A 20,101-nucleotide genomic window follows, 5' to 3' on the forward strand; every position below is an offset into this window, starting at 1 on the left:
GTACATGTGTGTATGTAGAATTGTGTGCAAGTATCGAGGGTTGAGACACACTCTTATTACAATTTTTCCCCGCGTGTAGGCTACATTGATTGCATCGTGTATTCTGCTTTCTCGATGGAATTAGTGGGAAAATTTGACTGGTACACTTCCAGGGTCTAGCTTATTTAATACTGTAGTCACAAGAAAGCTTGTGGCAGGGGAGGGAGTAGCAGATACTTAGCATATTAAATAGTAAACAAGTGATGAAATAGACTCGCTGATGCTATGAATGAGATGCTAACGTCCATGTGTGAAGCTTCTGCCCTTTAAACGACAGCTCAGTTTGAATAAAAATTTATGCATGAACAGGGTGGTTTCAAGGCTTCATTATGGAGGGAGATATTGAGGGAGGGGCGCCTGGCTCGTATGGAGAAATGATGAATTGCCTATAATGTGACAACATGGGCTAGCTGTCTAGTCAAGGCCTAGAGTTCGGACTCCAGCCTTGTATAAATTTGTGTGCCTGTGTGTGTCTGTGTGTGTGTGTGTGTGTGTGTGTATGTGTGAAAGTCCATGTAGACTCCTCATCTTGACCACATGGTCATAAACGTGGCTTGACTGGCGAAAGTTCTCGTAAGTTTTGTTTTTTGTATCTCGTTTATGTAACATCAGTGGACCCACGTGGGCTCAGAGAGCGCGCGCGATCCCCTTGTAAAAATGCCCTTTCGTTGTGCACTGGCATTCCTGTATCTGGCTTGATATCACATCTTACAACTGTACGAGTTCGTCATGTCTACCGGCAAAAAACGTAAAGCTTTAAGCCTGGAGGTTAAAATGAAGATCCTTCGTGCCGTTGAAGGAGGCAGGAAGAAATCAGAAGTCGCCAGAGAATATGACCTGGCATCTAGTACGCTGTCGACGATTCTGAAGAATTGCGATACAATAAAAAAACAGTTTGAATCTCCACAATTCGAATCGTCACGAAAAAAATGCCGACAAGCAGCATTTCAGGATGTCGATGATGCCGTGATTCGTTGGTTCAAAGACATGCGGGGGAAGAACCTACCCATCAGTGGCCCTCTTGTCAGGGAAAAGGCAGACAAACTCGGCAAGATGCTCGGGCATCAAGACTTTAAAGCGAGCATTGGCTGGTTGCAACGTTTTAAAGAGCGGCATGGCATCCAGCAGCTACGTGTCTGTGGCGAGAGCGCTGGAGTGAATGAAGAGATTGTTGGGAGATGGAAGGATGAAACACTCCCCACCCTCATCGGACATTATGCGCCGCGAGACATTTTTAACGCCGATGAAACTGGGCTTTTTTATCGGATGACGCCCGACAAGACATTGGCCTACAAAGGCCAAGAATGTCATGGGGCAAAGCTTAGCAAGGATAGACTGACTGTCATGCTTTGCGCAAATATGGATGGAAGTGAAAAAATGAAGCCCCTTGTCATCGGGAAATCGAAAAATCCGCGCTCGCTGAAGCACGTGAGGTCCCTCCCAGTTGACTACACATCAAACAAAAAGGCCTGGATGAATTCTGACGAATTCACAGCTTGGGTGAGGGTGCTCGATCTCAAGTTCACTGCTGAAGGAAGAAAGGTGCTCCTCCTCGTGGATAATTGCTCTGCACATCCGCGCATAACGGGACTGCAATCCACTGAGTTGAGCTTTCTTCCGCCTAACACAACATCGCACCTACAGCCTATGGACCAGGGAGTGATAATGAGTTTTAAAACTCATTATCGCCGGCGTCTTGTCAAATCTCTTCTGCAAAGCTATGAGGCAGGTAACACCCCTCAGCCTGTCAGCGTGAAAGATGCAATCCAGATGATCCATGGTGCTTGGCAACAGGTGACATCCACTTGCATAGCAAACTGCTTCGAGAAGGCTGGATTTCGCCTTCCCGAAACGCAGATGGACATCGACCATGACGAGAAAGATGACGAGCAAAACGTGGCAGATGTACCAGGTCCCTCTTCCCGTCCGGATAACATCTGGGAGAGGATGCGATCTCTTCCAGTTCAACCCTCGACCACGGATGTGACTTCAGGAGGAGATGCTTCTTGGGCCCGTCTTAGTCGTCACATCGATACCGCCTCTGCCACTTTTGACGAATTCGCCATGGCCGATGAGGACCTGCCATGCACTGCTGTGTCAACGGATGAAGAGCTGGTAGCAGAGGTGAGAGCTAAACATCCGAGAGGTGACGAAATAGATGACGGCGACGCAGACAGCGAAGAGGAAGATGTCTCCCGCCCCCCACCTCCGCCATCAACTGTCGAAGCCATCCGTTACGTAGAACGGCTCAGGGAATTTTTGTACAGCAGAAAGGAGTCCCAATATGAGCACTTCCTCGCCGTATCCCACTTGGAGGAGCACGTACACAAGTGCCGAGAAAATACTCTTGTGCAGAACAAGATCACTGACTATTTCAAACCATGAGAACCGCTGGACTTCGTAGCGAATAAGCTTTCTTCCACACACTACAATGTGTGATGTACATGTATTATCACACAGACTATAATGCATTAAAAGAAAGACGACTCGTGGCTTAAGATCTTACACAAATTATGTATGAACATGTATAAGTAAAATTATACATTGTAGTTCTATCTCCCAGTCTTCCTCTCTCGGAACAAAAGAGTAACATTTCATCGGTATGCTTTACAGAATTTTATTCACACTATTTACCACAAACAACAGTATACAATATCACTGCACGCGGTGTACTAGTTTGCCACAAAAATTGTAATCTAATGAGTATAACTTATAAAGTTTGTGTCCCTTCAACAACCATGAATGTTAGATTCCTTTCTACAGCTGGTAAAATTATTCTGCCCTTTGCTATGGATAGTTTTTACAGGACTAGAAATTATCAGTTATGCATATTATAGATATTCAATACATTTATTGGGACCCCAAAGAAAAAAATCGAACAGTAAAGGACCACATCCTCGCGTGAATTATTATTTTTTTAACCGAGGTGCTTACTGTAGATATTATTCTAAAATCAAGTCAAGTTTTGTGATGCAATTATTTGACAAAGGGATATACATTAACGATCTTTGAGGTTGAGAACGAACAATAAAGCAGTAACATCTAGAAGAAAAGAAAATACAAAGAAAAAAGGAAAGAAAACAAGAAAGCATAAGAGAAAAATAAATGAAAAGATGAGAAAAAACATCAATTTAGGGAGGTGAATTTACCTCCCTGAAAATAACCATTGGTCACAACTGTATCCCACGTGCGTTTGCCGTTTTGCTCTTTTTCTTTTCTCAAATCATGAATAATGCATTAAGAAAAAGTTGAGGCTAACCAATCAAATTTTCCACTCGTGTCGAGCCTCCATGTGCCCCCAACCGCATTGCCGAGGCCGCGTCCCCAACCATCGAGCAGTTAGCTCGTGTAACAAACGACGGCAGACACACACACTACTGAAAATGGTTCATTCACATACATGTAAGATGGCATGCTAAACCTCACTACACACGGAGAGAAGCACATGAACACGAATGCAGCGGGTGCGTCGATGTGCTGACCAATCACAGTGGTTATCTGGTGGTTTTTTTTTTAAGAAATCGGGGATTCCCACGTAGAAAGCCAATCGCAACACTAGGTGATTGCCTCACACATAACACGTCATTAGGCATAGGGTCCGTACGGTTGTGAGGGCTTCTAGCCTGCATGCATGGCACTCCTGCTCCATGCGTCGCATTCTAGCTTATGTGTATGCAAACACACACAACAGGACAACTTGCAATGTGTACAGGTTAGAGTGCGATGGAGAAAACGTACAAAAGACTTACACAACTTGCGTAGCATCGAGCTGCAGAATCTTCCTACGTGATTGAGCGCGTGAAGGAAAATTTCACCTCGCTATAGCAGGTTCGATAAACTATGTTTTTCTTTGTTTGGAAGTCCCAAGATTCATCTCGTTATAGCAGTTATTTCGTTATAGCCGATCTCGTTATAACAGTAGCGTTTTACATAGACTTGTGTGGAAGGAAATTTGGGACCGGGAAAATTTCCTCGTAACAACCGATATCTCGTTATAGCAGTGTTCGTTATATCGAGTTTCCACTGTACTACTTTAAATATACTGTACATTATACATGTATATACAGTATGTGGTATATCACCATTGTTAATATGTAGGCCTACATACATGTACAACTAATGAATAGGATACTATATGTATTTATGTGTGTACCGCTACAAAAAAAAGAAAAAGAAAAAAAGAAGATATTCTCTGTACATTGTACCGGTCTTTTAGAGAGTGATAGGTGTGTACAGGCCCCTAGAGTTGGCCATTAAAGACAAATTCTTTTTGTAACTGGAAGCACGTCTAGAGTGTACAATGTAATTAGAACCTGTACATGCATTTCAAGAGATCAGCTTTCTATAGAAACCTGATGATTTTATACCTATCAAAGGGAAATTATCCCAAAACCTACGAAGATTCAGAAAATGCGAAAAAAACTTTTAAAAATGCTGAATTTCTTGGACAATCCACTCAAAAAAAAATAAAAAATCAGCGGTTTTAACAAAAACTATATGTTCCATCAACTTGTTACCAAAATATTACAAGTAATAGCGATGTACGTGTATTTTACCATTTCATGCCTTTTGAATCCACAATGTATTTGGAATAGTTTCCCTTAAAATATATCCCATTTCCAATAACTCTCTTGTGATACACTCAAAGACTTTGCTTCTACCATAACCAGTATACACAAAATATGCACAAACATGCACACACACACACATTCAATGTACAGAGGGACATAATTCAAAAGCAGGTCTGAAGCTTGATGAGAGAAAAAACAAAACTGGAGCCTGACTTCTGCATTCCAAATACAAGCTGTATTGAAATGTATTTACATGTACACCCAAACAAGAAATGTCAGTATGAAGCGCCATATAAATGCAATTATTATTAAACAAGAGCCTGCTGGTGGGTGCTCTGAAACAAGACACACATGTCCCGTATCCAAGTACAGTATATGACATGCAATAGCACACTAACCAACTGAAGCAAGGCCAATGTGGGAATATCGGGAGACTTGTTTTCAAACAAGCATTGCCTCAAGCATAAAGTTACATCATTACGTTACATCACAATGGTGCATCCATCCTAGAAATAAAACACTGTCAATACATGTACTTGAAAAGACCAAGACTTTTCATAGGCGATTACATGTATTTGACTTATGTGGTGTTGACTTACACAAGGTTGGCTGTATGCACATGTACTGTGATTCTTTTTTTTTTTTCAATGTGCTCTACAGAAAGTATATCATATGGTAAGATGTAATGTTAGTAAGTTACTATTCTGCACTTTAAACTATAAAAGTCAAAGTTACATGTATACCCTTAAAGAAAGGCTTCATGCAATTGGCTTCATTGTAATGGCAGGCTGGCAAATTCATTATGAAGGTACAAAAACAACTAGAAATGTCACTATGGCGACTGATGTCTCCGCCATAATGCATGATTCTCCCAATAGGTGTATAGTACAATGTCTTCACAATGTGTGATGACAGTTTCACATAACTGGCAAAATATTGAAATGACAGGTTTGTCAGAAATATCTTGAATGTTCACTTTCCTTGAACTGGGTTTGCTATAATTGTCTAAGAGTGGAGGTACACATATTTGGGGAATTGAGAATTTTTACTTGACTTCTGACCGACCCTTTCATAAGTTTATGCATTGAGTACTTTCCAAGGTATGAAGAAAGAGTGTAACTACAGAACAAAATAGATTTTTTTTTTTTTTTTTTTTTTTGGGGGGGGGGGGCATTAAAACCTGACCTTTGACCCTTACCTTTTACCTTCTGGCTGGAAATTTCCCAGAGAATCTCCATTAGGTAATGCATGTATATATTAAGTTTTAAAACAAATAATGCAAGCATTGCATAAAGTATATGAGGGAAATAGTAAAATTTGAGCTTGACCTTTGACCCCCCTGACTATTGACCCATGACCCCTAAATTCCCTAGATAATCCCTGCCAGTCAATACATGCGTATGTACCAAGTTCCATGAAGATACATTGAACCATTTGCGAGAAAAGTGATATTGCAACATTTTCACCTAACCTTTGACCTTTTGACCTTTGACCTTACAACATGAAACTCTCTCTGGAGAATTTTTACGCAGTAGTACATGTCTACACTAAGTTTCAAGAAAATACCTTCGGGCATTGCATAGATATGGGGGAAATAGCAACATTTTTAGCATTTGACCTTGACCTTTTGACCTTTGACCTCTTGCAAATGTCACTAAAATCCACTCAACTAATTGCCCTATCATACATCATCCTTGGACCAAGTTTTGTGAAAGCTGCTTCATCCAGTTTTGAGTTACCACGTAAACAGATAAATTGTCGGATTTGACCTTGATCTTTGACCTTTGACCTCTGTCCGATTTCACTAAAAAACTAATCAAGTAAGTGCCCTATCATACATCATCCTCTGACAAAGTTTGGTGAAATTTGCTCGATCCAGTCTTGAGTTATCGCATAAACGGATACAATTTCATGATTTGACCTTGACCTTTGACCTTTGGCCGATTTCACCCAAAATCTAATCAAGTAATTGCCCCATCATACTTTATACTTGGACCAAGTTTGGTAAAATTCCAGTCAATATTACTCAAGTTATCGCGTAAACGAAAGCGGACGGACGTACAGACGTACAAACGGACGTACGTACGTACGGACGGACAACCCAAAAACATAATGCCTCCGGCACCACTTCGTGGCGGAGGCATAATAAAACAGATCATGCTTACTTTCCCTACTGATCATACTTCATATGTACATGTATATGAAAGAAGAGGAGCAAAAGGCTGAAAAGCTATGGCACAAAAAGGTATTCAGTAACTACAGTACAATGTATTTAGTAGAGTGAAACATATTCAAGTTTCTATGCAATGATAAGATTAATCCGATTCATGTGGAATTGTCAAAGAGCACAACTGAATGAGTGTGCTGCTTCAAACAATACTGACATAAATAACCAATAGTTCATAATCTAAGACGTTTAAAATTATGGAAGAAGTCTCGGGTATCCACACTAGAGCATGGCTTTAACTTATATACAAGGGAACCCTATTACACTGTATCAAGTGATATTAAATATGCAAGTCTACGGCATACCTCACTTGTTATAGCCAGCCAACACCAGAAGCATAGTCAGATTTTGTTGGCACAGTGGACTCCCGTTAAAACAAAGTTCTTAGGACTGGCAATTTTCTTTTGATATATCGAAATTTCGTTATAACCGAATAAATAAACAATAAAAACACACAAAGTGGATAATGTTACAGCCCAAATTTTTCTTCGTTACAACCGGAATTTTGTTTAGACTGTGTTCATTATTATGGGAGTGCGCTGTACATCACACCAGAAAATCTTAGCAGGAAACTGTCAGGTCTTCTAATAATTATTTTGTTTTGAGATTGAATGAACAGGGAAACTATGCTAGACTTCCATTGTAAACACTTGGGAGTGTTCATGACAAGGTGTGTAAGTACAATGTACATTATCTAACACATGTGGTGCATGTCACACCGCACCATACATATGGAGGAGAGGTAACACTTGTTGAGTTATACACACAAATACTGTAAAACGAGGAATTTTCGCATGCATTTTAATTTCGCGAATTTCGTGAACACCAAGATTCGCGAAATTAAAATGCACATGAAAGTTCTTGTCTAGTACGCTACATTGTATACTGTCTTATGCATTGAATGCCAGTGGCAGTTCGCAAAAATTTCATGCCGCAAAAAAAGCCGTCGGCTCCAATTCACAAAAAATTCATGCCGCGAATATAATTCATGTTTTACAGTACCACATCTGCAGAAAGCAGTACATGTACATGTATACAGCATAACATCAATGAACTAGAAATGTCGCTATGGCAACTGATGCCTCCGCCATAATGCATGATTCTTCCAATAGGTGTATAGGACAATGTCTTCAAAATGTGTGATGACAGTTTCACATAACTGACATATTGAAATGACAGGTTTGTCAGAAATATCTTGAATGTTCACTTTCCTTGAACTAGGTTTGCTATAATTGTCTATGAAAGAGTTCAGGTACATGTATTTGGAGAATTGAGGATTTTTATTTAACTTCTGACTGACCCTTTTATAAGTTTATGCATTGAGTTATTTTAAAGGTATGAAGAAAGAGTATAATTTAACAGTGCAAAATAGATTTTTTTTGCATTAAAACCTTGCTTTGACCCTTAACCTTTGACCTTTGACCTTCTGACAGGAAATTTCCAAGAGAATCTCCATTAGGTAATACATGTACATATTGTATATTGAATTTTAAAAATGATAATGCAAGCATTGCATGTATGTATACTAGTATATATGAGGGAAATAGTAAAATATTGACATGACCTTGACCTTTGACCCCCTGACTACTGACCCATGACCCTTATATTTCCTAGATAATCCCTGCCAGTCAGTACATGCGTATGTACCAAGTTCCATGAAGATACATTGAACCATTTGCGAGAAAAGTGAAATTGTAACATTTTCACCTAACCTTTGACCTTATGACATGAAACTCTCTCTGGAGAATCTTTATGCAGTAGTACATGTCTACACTAAGTTTCAAGAAAATACCTTTGGGCATGGCATGGATATGGGGGAAATAGCAACATTTTTAGCATTTGACCTTGACCTTTGACCTCTTGCCAATGTCATTTCAATTTACTCAACTAATTGCCCCATCATACATCATCCTTGGACCAAGTTTGGGGAAAGCTGCTCCATCCAGTTTTGAATTATCACATAAACAGATAAATTTTAGGATTTGACCTTGATCTTTGACCTTTGACCTCTGTCCGATTTCACTCAAAAATCAATCAAGTAATTGTCCCACCATACATTATCCTCGGACAAAGTTTGGTGAAATTTACATGATCTAGTCTTGAGTTATTGCGTAAAAAGATACAATTTTATGATTTGACCTTGACCTTTGGTTGATTTCACCCAAAATCTAACCAAGTAATTGCCCCATCATACTTTATACTTGGACCAAGTTTGGTAAAATTCCAGTCAATATTACTCAAGTTATCGCGTAAACGAATGCGGACGGACGTACGGACAACCCGAAAACATAATGCCTCCGGCACCACTTCGTGGCGGAGGCATAAAAATGAACACCTATCGTCATAATAGAGATGGGTGGATAAGATTAACTGATTGCTTCCATTTGCAGAAGGAATAAATGGCAAGTTCTTTTCCTGGAAACAAGAAAATGTTCTCTCTCTCCTTCTTCTTCCCCCAGCATTACCTACATGTTTTTCCTTGCAGCTAGCAAATAAACTGGATACTCGTACAAAGCAGTACAGCAGTTTCACTACAAATTCACTAATACACACACTCACAAATTTCTATCACAAACATACAATGTGTACCCTACGAGAATGACAGTCAACTGCTCAGACTGTATGTGCTGTGATCATCTGCAGACCTACATGCATGTACATTGTATGTAGTAACCACATCGGTCAATTTTAACTAAATTTCATCATTGAAGAAAATTCTGGCGGTCCCGATTATCTCTTGCCTGAACAAACATAAATTGAAAGCAAAGCTTAATATTATCTGCCCTTTTCATAATCTTGTCATAAGCTGAGTTTGTTCTTCTTTTTACATCTTTTTACTCTTTACATCTTCACTTTGTTCACCTTTGCTGTCAATTTGGGAAATACAATAATCCACACAGGTGACAGCTAGATACAGCATTGTACATGTATCTGTAATTGCTACTGTATATCACAATGTTTTGTAAATGTTTGCTGTAATGAAAAAGTCATCAAGTTGTGCACACTACCTACAATGCTCATAAATGGACAGCCTCATGTACAACCACAAACGTTCAGAAAAGTTCACAAGAGGCATTTCAAGAGTCATCATCGGAGTCCAGAACAACCACATCGTTCACCTTTAAGTTTGTTCTGGAACTAGAACTAGGTACAAATAGATAGGAGATCCATTCCAGCTGGGTTCTGTCTTTGCACTTCTTGCCACGATGATGAGCCATGTGTGTGGGACTTGTTGTCTGGTAGGAACAGGCCTTGCAGGTGAGAAGGACAGTTCCATCACTGTTCACTTTCTTGGACACCACACCAATTTTTGGCTGCTGCCGACCATGCTTGTGGAAGAGAATCATGTGGTTGGTGAAAGATTGGGGGCAAAGTGTGGTGTAGGAACACAACTCACAATGAAGGATGCGATTGAAATGGTTTCCTAGGTATGAGAACTGTTGGCCACATTCCATGCATGACATCTGCTTGTTGAGAGTAGACTTTGGGATGTAAACATACTTGAAATCAAACTGCTTTCCCGAAAATTGAGGTGGATCCCTCCCCCTGCCTGCCGGAGAGTTGATTCCTGCAGTCTCCATTATTTGAAAAGATTTCAGCATATCTCTAACAACCTTTGGTACTCCATCTCTGTCAGTAATGTTCAGCCTCTTGTGGTCTCTTTCAATATGCTCACTGCGTTCTGCTGATGAAAGGAATGACAGCTTGCACATTTTGCATGTGTAGCTTCCCATCTGAGATCTCATGGACAATTGTACATGCTTCTGGCAGTGGCCAAGGAAGGTTTTGCTGCACCGTAGTACCCTGAGACAATACGGACACATGAGGGCTTTGAAGCCTTCATGTTTACAGGCAAAGTGTGTCATGATGTCTGTATACGAGGAGGTACGGTACTGACATATCTGGCAGAGAAAGGGCATCTGCAAGACGGCATGAAACTGACTCATGTGCTTCATCAGCACGGAATTGTCACTGAAGGATAGGTCACATGTGAAGCACTGGAAGAATGAACCTTTGACATGTGAGCGTTCCAGATGCTCCTGCATTTCGTAAGGTGTTCTGAAACGCTTGAAACATCGTGGGCACACCACCATGGCACTAAGGTTCGAAGAAGAATGTGGCCACTGATTCTCTACAATCTTTTTGACATGATCTGCATACTGGACGTTGCTGGCCATAGTCTCATTGCAGTGAAAACATTTTATCTTAAAGCGGCGATTTCCTTCTTCGCCAGGAATCTGCACACCTCTTTTGTACCCATAGTACATGGGCAATGTTTTTGTGTCAAGTGCTGTCTCTTTCTGACGTTTACTTTCCTGAGATGTGATTGAGTCTGCTGGTCTCTTTAGTCCTCTATTTACTATCGGGTTCTGACTGGAGTTGCTGGCATAGGTACTTGTTGGGGTTCCCCTTTGTCCAAACTGTAGTAGGTTGGTAAGATTTGCATTTCTCAGTACGTTGGCCTGATTACTGGAAACTCCAGGACTTGGTTTGGAGGCCTGTTGAGAGCCATTATGGGTCACAAAAGGACCATTCCGAGAAACTTTAGTTTGGACAACACCAGGATTTCCCGCTTGCCTGCTGGACATGACAGATGCTGGCGTCTGGGAGGCGCTCCACGTCATTCTTACATTACCTCTATCAGCCTGCTGCATGTTTACTCCTGGAATTCCAGTGGGTGTAGAATGCTGCTTGCTATTTACTTGGAGTGTGATATTCTTCCCCAGGTTATGGTTGCTGACTCCAACTGCAGGTTGCTTGGCACTCATGTCTGTTGTCTTGCCCAGCTGACTGGGACTTGTGGTTTGAGTGCCAGTTAGATGAGCAGTAGCTCCCTCAGAAATGGAGTGGGGAACGGCTCTCAAAAATTTAGTTGGTCCCGTTGGATGACGCTCAGCTTCCTTCATGCCTACACGTGTGTCAACAGCTTTCACTGCCTTGTTATATTTGTTCTCCTCATCCTTGTGCTTTTTGATCAGTTCATCATACTCTTTCACTTTTTTCTCCCACTCAGTGTAAATGGCCAGTTGGCTTGCCGACAACTCCTCCTCTTCACAGACCAACCGGACGCCAAGTTCCCTTGGTGCTGGGGTAGACCTTGCGGATATGGTTGCCATTTCAAAAAGAGATGATTTCACTCCCCTGTCCTGAATAAAGAATGAACAGGAAACAAGAGAATGTTTAACAAATTAAAAATATGTAAAAGGTATGAGAAACAGCTCTTAATATTTTTGCTCCAAAATCATGATCACAACAGCAATTTCACTGGTTTACAATGCGCCACTGCTTTCCAATTAATCAGTCATATTCTGCCATTGAGTATTTGGTCCGTAAATTACAAAAACAAAAAACAAAGAAAAGCAGAGACAAATTTATGCGAATACAAAACAATTTTTTTTTAATTGAACTGAACAGCAAGCAAAACCACATATTTCAAAACCAGAAGCTACTTTTAGATACTAGTACAGTGCACTCCCGTTATGGGCAATTCCATGGGAATGTGGACATGGCACTAAAATTTCAACTTTATCATATTGCAAAAGAATTACTCATTATGTATTACCCATATATTGAAGTTAAAGAAACTCAAAGAATTATATCAATCGGTCAAATATTTCCCGAGAAACAGCTACAAATGTTGAAGACAATTTTTCTGTCATCCAAATTGCTAAAATGCATGCTTAACTTGATATAACTTTTTTTGATAGAAAAATTCTGCTAGCACTTCAATTAATTCATTTTAAAGAAGCAAATTGGTTCTACTTCAGTCTCCCATGAGGAAATTTTTATGCCACCTTCAAAAAATTCTAATCACCACATGAAAGTTCAGCCCTTGAGCCATGTAACGCGAGTTACCGAAACAAGAAATATTTTTCATTCTGAAGGAAGCAGTGGAGGTAATTTGTTGGGAATCATAATTTTCTAAATTCATCACACCCTGATACTGTACACAGGATGTTGACTTGAATAAACACTGTTATCACATTAAAAAATGTCAATGAAAAGTGTAACGCGAGTTACCATGTAACGTGAGTTACCGGCATGTAACGCGAGTTACCAACTATAAACACAAGTTTCCCCCAACATAAGCAAATTTTAGCACTTAATTGAGCTAGATTGTGGTGAAAACAATCAAATGCAGTGCTATACACACTATGCTTGACTGAAACAAAGGAGGGTAGCCTAATAAACTGTGATTAGCATCAAGGCCACTGATCACATGCCACATTGAAGAGTCTAGCCTGGCTTTCACTGCATGTGTACATTTATCCAGCAGTGAATGAGACCATCAGATTTATCTTTTGAATTTCCTGCATCAGTATTACAGAATTTTTATTACAGAATGCTATAAAGCACAGGAAGTGTTGGTTCTAATCCTTGTTCGGTGGTTTACTGAAGATGACACCTGTCCGGAGATCAGGAGGTTGTGGGTTCGAATCCTGCTCAAGTATGTATGCCCATGATTTTTTATCATGGCTACTAATAAAACACTGATCAATTCAGTGAGCTTATTAACGTTGATGTACGGCAATTTGTCAATCAGTTGCAATGAAAACATCTCAACGGAAGAATTTCATGAATTTGAATAATAACGCAGTACCCACTGCATGTTATAAGGATTAGAACCAGCACTACTTGCTGTCGGGCGAAAGCACGGTGGTCTAGTGGAGATGACACCTGGTCCGGTGATCAGGAGGTCGTAAGTTTGAATACTGCTTGAGTATGTACGCCCATGACTTTTTTATCATGGCTACTACTAAAACACTGATCAATTCAGTGCTTATTTACGTCGATGTAGGGTAATAAGCCAGTTCGTATACACTGTAGCTCATGTACACATTGGTACAAATGACCTTTCTTTTTTCTCAGTTGGTTCGGCACTTCACTTGTTTTCAAAGCAGCATAATGCATAAGCTTGCATGACATAACAATTTATGGAACTTCTGTTCAAAAAAAGAATGAACTTGCATTTAGATCAGGGGATCAGAATACTCCCATCAGTTTATAATTTAGCAGGCATCCATTTCATTGTTTTGTATTGAATGCAGTAACAGCTTATTTCCGTTTATATTGCAAAATACCATTCTTGCTGTCAGGTGGATGTGCTGGCAAGCATCATTTAGATAAGGATCGCATGAATAATCATCGCATCACAGATGCTAAATGTCAGTGAATTTACAAACTAAAATGCCTGTTCGTACAAATGATCTTTTTTTGTTCATGCACAAAGTGGAATTACGAACTGGTCTTTTTGTCAATCAGCTGCAAAGAAATGTACTAGTTTTCACTCCTCACAAAGATAGGATTTGAATTTTTGAAAGATTGTAAGCTGTTTCGTAAACTTGTATATAGGGTTTGATACTTTTATGTTTTGTTTTAAAAAGACTTTCAACATTTTTCATCTTTACACTCTGAGACTTACAATGTAATAATACACCCATATCATCTCGTATATATTCAAACATATTCAAGGTCTCTATGAGGAGTGAAGCTCTTACTAGTCTTAAACACACTCTTCTATTGGGTTTATTAGTAAAATATTTGTTTAACATTTATTCGTTTTACTATCTACACAAATAAGCATCTCTCAGATTATTCAACACAAGATTCAGTGCCATCAGAACAATTGTATGTCATCAATTTGTGTCACCCTGTGTAAGTGGACATAATGTAACGCGAGTTACCGTAACGCGAGTTACCGACATAAAGGCTCCCTACATTTTTCCAGGTCATTGTTACTCAACTTTGATATTGTTAATTTATGAGTCCTAACCCACTATCAATTCAAGGTAGGAAAACTTTTATCAAGATTGTCTAGTATGAGGAGACTTTCCAAAAAGAGGTCTTCATAGAATTGACCATGTCCTTTTTGTGTAACGCGAGTTACCGAAATTAAATGATTCAAGAATCCCAACATGTTTGTCCTTTATTTTTCTTTTTGGATTCATTTAGTTGGTGTATGTCTACTTAACCCATGATGAAAAAAGTAACTTGTAGATCCTACCAATTACAAAGATATTGGCACATTATCCCAAAAATGTACCCATTATTTGTAACGCGAGTTACCGTGGAATTGCCCTTATAACGAAATGCTCGGGACCGGCAGTTTTCTTTCGTTATAACGAAATTTCGTTATAACCGAACAAATACAATATATAACGAAAACAAGGAACCACGTATATATATCATATTATGTTTGCTTAATACTCATCAAACACTGGAAAGCTATGTGAAATGTGATGGGATAACTGTATTACAATAATAAACGCAAGTTCCCCTCAGAAACTGCGTGACACAAGGAGCGAACACACAGTGGTGTGAAGTGTTCACCCATGCAGAGACGCTATATATGCATGTTCCGCTATACGTATTTTCGAAAGCAATTCGCATTTCGTTATAACGGAGCTCATTTCTTTTGTTTTTCTTTGTCTGTGGCGCTCGGAAAAGACTTCGTTATAACGGAAATTTTGCTATAACCGTGTTTGTTATAAGCGAATTTTGTACCATAGACTTTAATGGTGATAATTTTGGGACCAGAAGATTTACTTCGTTATAACGAAATTTAGTTATAACCGTGTTCGTTGTAACGGGAGTGCACTGTATAACGGCCATTCTCTGTGTAATTGTCAGAATCATTGTTGTGTTCAGATGATTGCCAGTGACAAACAGAATGCAATCAAGGAGCAGTACTGCAAATTCATGAAGTTTTTTTCCGATGAAACCGATGGAACAACATTGTGATATCTAAAAGCCTTTGCCTTGGCTGAAGAATAGGCCCCAGTATTATTACACAAGCTACAATTCGAATTGGTGTTCTTGTTGGCTGTAACAAGAAAAAAAAAATTGTTGTATTCGTAATGTTATAATCAACACTGAGAGAAAAATTGGAAGCTAGGCATGGCTTCCTTGAAGGAATGAAACAATGAGTACGAATTTTGATGTAAACTTTCAGCTAACAGTATCTTGGGACTTTCAGTCACAGCTTTCATCCAGGAGTTACACTACATGTATATTATATGCACCATTGAGAGTAGGATGGCGTTCTCTTAGGGTGCATTTATCAACTCTTTTTCTCTGCAGAAACAGGTTTCAATACAGCTTTCAAGGAATTTTTACAAGTTGATAAGCGCAAAGCTGTTTTGAAAGCCCTTTCGGAAAGCCTTTTCGAAAGCCGCAAATTTGTGGCTTTCCAAACAGATTTCCTAAACAGGTTTTCAGAAACGTGTTTCTAGAAGCCTTTTGAAGCGAGATAAGTTACGAACCATGCACGCCTCATATGACCTCTTCTCCTCGGGTCAAATTGCGCAATGCAGCTGTGCAGTGACAGGCCAGTTATCATGTTCACGAAGAGTTGATAAACGCAACTATTTTGGAAGCCGTTTCTAAAGGGCTTTGGAAACGGCTTTTTAAAGCCGTTTAAACAGGGTAAAGTTGATAAACACAGCCTTAGTTACATCTCTCTCCTCTCCAATCATGATGTGAAGATTAATTAACATGCGGATTTACACAAAAGGCAGGCCCTATCGAAGACATTGTTGTCAAATCTTAAGAATATTCGATAACTTCGAGAATATATGAGGTGGCCCAGAAACAACGGAACACTCAAGGTGATAAGCACAATCAGGGTATGCAGTGACTTTCTCACTTTAAAAAATTGTAACTTCTAAAAGAATGCACCAACTGACTTCAAAATTCACATGCAGCATGCTGAGACATCAATAATCACATATGGTAATACAATAGCTAATTTCTTCTCATTTACTGTTAATTGCTTGCTTAATTCAAGTGGTGTTCTCGATCCACAATGGCACTCCAAGTTTGTCTGTCCAGCATTGCAGTTTTTATCTCGTTGGTGTCTAGACCAGTGTCTTTCTTAGGCATGTCAACAAAGTTGATTGCTGGTCTGCCTGGTTTCCGCTCCCATGCTTGGGATACTGTTAATTAGTTAAGATTACCAAAAAGTCCCCCAAAACCCATGTAATGCATCGAAAAAAGCATTTTACAACTTATGTAAAGTCAAGATTTGAGGTTCAAATTTCAAGCCTACCCCTTGGTATGTGTTTGGTATCAAATTAATGGATTCTTTTCCTGGCATTGCTTGCATGCAATAAAAAACAGTGGTCCTTTCTGCTGGACAAAGTAATGAGGTCTTAAGTCCCATCATGGTTGGAGTGTAATGCTGGCTTATTTTTGTGACATCGTGACCTTTTAACCCATGCTGTACAGCTATACATGGAGAAACAGCTTATTTTTCTGCTTTTCCTTAAAGTACTGAAGATACACAACAATATGGTGTGCTGTTTGCCAACAAATGTTCAGCCAGTTTTGAGTTTGGAGTCATTTTCAAATGCTGAGGAAAATAAGTGCAGCTGTTTTTTTAGTATTTTCAGTGAGGTACAATCCTAGTTTGACTACTTAAAAGAATCTTTTCCCCTTATTGAATATTCCTGTCTTTTAAGCCATGAATAGTACATATGTAGTTATCTATTGTGTGAAAATTTTAGCAAATTTGAGCAATATGAACTTTTTTTTTCCAAATTGCTGAGGAAAAATAAGACTGATCCACGCCCATGTCCTTCTGCATGAAGGTCATATGATTAGTGTTCATTGTTCTTATTTCAATGCTTTTTCAATTTTTAAAGATATCATAAGTAAAACATCGTATTTTGGCGTAATATGTCATTGTTTGAGTGTCACAGCTTTGATATAAACTCGAGTCATCATAAGTCTCATATTCATTCTTCAATCTTCTATCTTTACAAATATGAGAATGGATCCAAACATTATGCGCACATTCAAGGTTAAACTGTACAGATAATTTTTTGATGAAGAATAACGTATCTTCAAAACTACCAGCCCTAATTTCATAAAAATTTGTAATAATGGCCAGTATATGTCTGTTCCCTATTCCTGAAAGCTTCACCTCTTTACTCTTCGGCAAAAGTGAAATATTATAAAATATACACAAGTGGTTTTATATGAACTCAAAGTAATGCCTACGAAATTGATCATCCATTTTGAGTACTGAAAATATGACATTAATTCATATTTTGTGATATGTCATGGCTTTGTGCCAGTGGTGAATGAAAGGGGTGTTTATAAGCAACATCTAAAAGCAATTTCAGATGAAAAAAACAATCTCCTATTTTTTACTGGATTTTTCCAATATAGTCATTTCAATGTAATTTGACACCCCTAATTAGAATGCTAATTTATGCACAGTTACCGATAAATGCAAAATTTTGACTTTCTTTTTATGACATGAAAATTTGAACACTCTGCTACATCAAACAGCAAAAAACAGTTTTCTCATTTTTCTGTTACGCCTTTGCATACCCTGATTGTGCTATTGACCTTAAGATCTTTAATTTTAGCAATATTCTTGCAAATATGTCATTATTTTGCATACTAATATTGGAAAGGCCATTTTTTACTCAATAGAATGACACCAAGTTCTTTAATTTTGGCTCATGCATTATGATTTTAGGACCATTTTTGTCAACCCTTGAAATTTTCAAAACGTGATAATTTTGCACTCGAGACACCAACATCAGCAAGAATTTAGCTTGCCATAGAACCATTATCATTCACAATGTGTGAACTGTGGGGCGGACGGTGTGACTGTCATTGTCAATGAACAAGGATGATGACATGGCAGAGTCGCCATAAGAATGCACGAGTTGGGGCTCAAGGAAGCAGAACAAAAGAAGCAGGCATGCATAGATTATACACAGGTGAACTCGCAAGCAAGCGGTGTTGTAATGGAATTACACTGCTACATTTCTGAAATATGTGAACCTCGTATGTCATCATCCTTGTTCAGTGTAATTTGTTTAAGAGATTTCAAAGTATTGTTTCTCCGCTGAAGAACCACAATAAATTCCTCAAATCTATACATGGAGTTCTTGATTTATGCACTACATGATGAAATCGCCTGGAATGTCCCTTTAAGTCACAATTAGCAATTGCTAGTTTTTATGTACTGGAAAAGTGGAAATCTTCGCGCATTTCGCGCAACGAGAAACTAAGGTGCGAAAACAAAGCACGCACATATTTTTGCTTGACATTTAAATGTTCCAGTGTGTGTTGTTTTGATTCCGCGGAATTGAAAACACACAAGACTCTTTTTACCTGGCAAATCACGAAAAAATTAGTAGCGCAAAAATATCCACTTTTACTGTATTTGGCCCATAGTCTGTCAAATACAAACACACACAAATATCTAACTAGGGCTAATAGTGGTAATACGAATGCACACAGCGGGAGATTGTGGACCATACACACATACACATGCATGAGAAGTCGACAGCAAGTAGCAGCCTACATGTATGTGTGACTACCAGCCAGTGCAGTGCAGCACAAAGCAAGCCAATCATGCATTTTTACGGCCCTACAGCTCTACGCACACTATGGGTGCGTTCGAGCACTCTCCTAAAGCGAACTGCACCATACTGTACCCGCGCCAGAGGAGCGCTCGAATGCTCCTAAAGTATACCATAGTACCGTACTGTACTGAGCCAAAAGTGGACCACTTCCCGATGTGCTCCAACAGCGTACCAAAGCATACCAAAAGTTCGTTGTAAAGCATGCGGGTATCAATCACGCGCATACATCACAATGCAAAGATGGCATACTTGTGAAATAGGCCCCACCACTGCGTGTCCCTACTAATACTACGGCTGCTGGCCTATTTATACTCATGAATTCAGCCCCATCGTGTGGGTTCATCAGTAGGTAAGCATGGTGGTGGGGCTTCCTTCCACAGTATAATACTTGTGAATGCGGCCCCACCAAACAGCGTTTATGCGAGATTGATACAGCAGTGGGGCCGATTTCCACAGCATAGCATCTTTCGTCCTCCCTTTCTCCCGTTTTTTTTTTTTTTTTTTTGCTTTGGTCTTCAACTTTTTACCCTTGGAAGGACTCCCTTATGTCCCTCAACCAATTTAACGGCCAATTTAACCATAAATACAACCCTACCTAACCCTAACCCTAAGACTAAGTATCCTATGGACCTATAATTGTACCCTTCCTTGCTAATGAATGCACGGGTAGCGGGTGCATGCACACTGCGGCGCAGTGGGGTCTATTTCACAATTTTGCCTGCATCCTGCAAAGACATCATCCTCTTTTTGTCTTTGTTTGGGACAGCTGTAACGTTAGGGCCTAAGTAGTTCAAGCACCAGGTGGATGACATTCTTGCTACAAACAAGCATGATCTTTTCTAAAAATAACTCGTGAGGTACGCTTTTTCGACAGAACG

The 20,101-nt window shown here is 39.4% G+C and overlaps 1 protein-coding gene across 1 annotated transcript; it reads left to right on the top strand.

Annotated features, from left to right (window-relative positions):
* Nucleotides 1–655: 655 nt before the first annotated feature.
* On the top strand, nucleotides 656–2,455 carry LOC139730594 (tigger transposable element-derived protein 6-like). Its single transcript, XM_071641450.1, has one exon. It carries the CDS (start codon nucleotides 769–771, stop codon nucleotides 2,422–2,424), a length of 1,656 nt encoding a protein of 551 aa, XP_071497551.1. The 5' UTR covers nucleotides 656–768; the 3' UTR covers nucleotides 2,425–2,455.
* Nucleotides 2,456–20,101: the final 17,646 nt, after the last annotated feature.

This window comes from Diadema antillarum, unplaced genomic scaffold (assembly GCF_040938485.1).
Source record: "Diadema antillarum isolate AM-2024a unplaced genomic scaffold, OU_Dant_1.0 seq00000321_RagTag, whole genome shotgun sequence".
Taxonomy (NCBI): Eukaryota; Metazoa; Echinodermata; class Echinoidea; order Diadematoida; family Diadematidae; genus Diadema; species Diadema antillarum.

Bases quoted from the DNA above. Each gene is read 5' to 3' on its own strand.
- LOC139730594 (XM_071641450.1), top strand. From the start codon at position 769: ATGTCTACCGGCAAAAAACGTAAAGCTTTAAGCCTGGAGGTTAAAATG.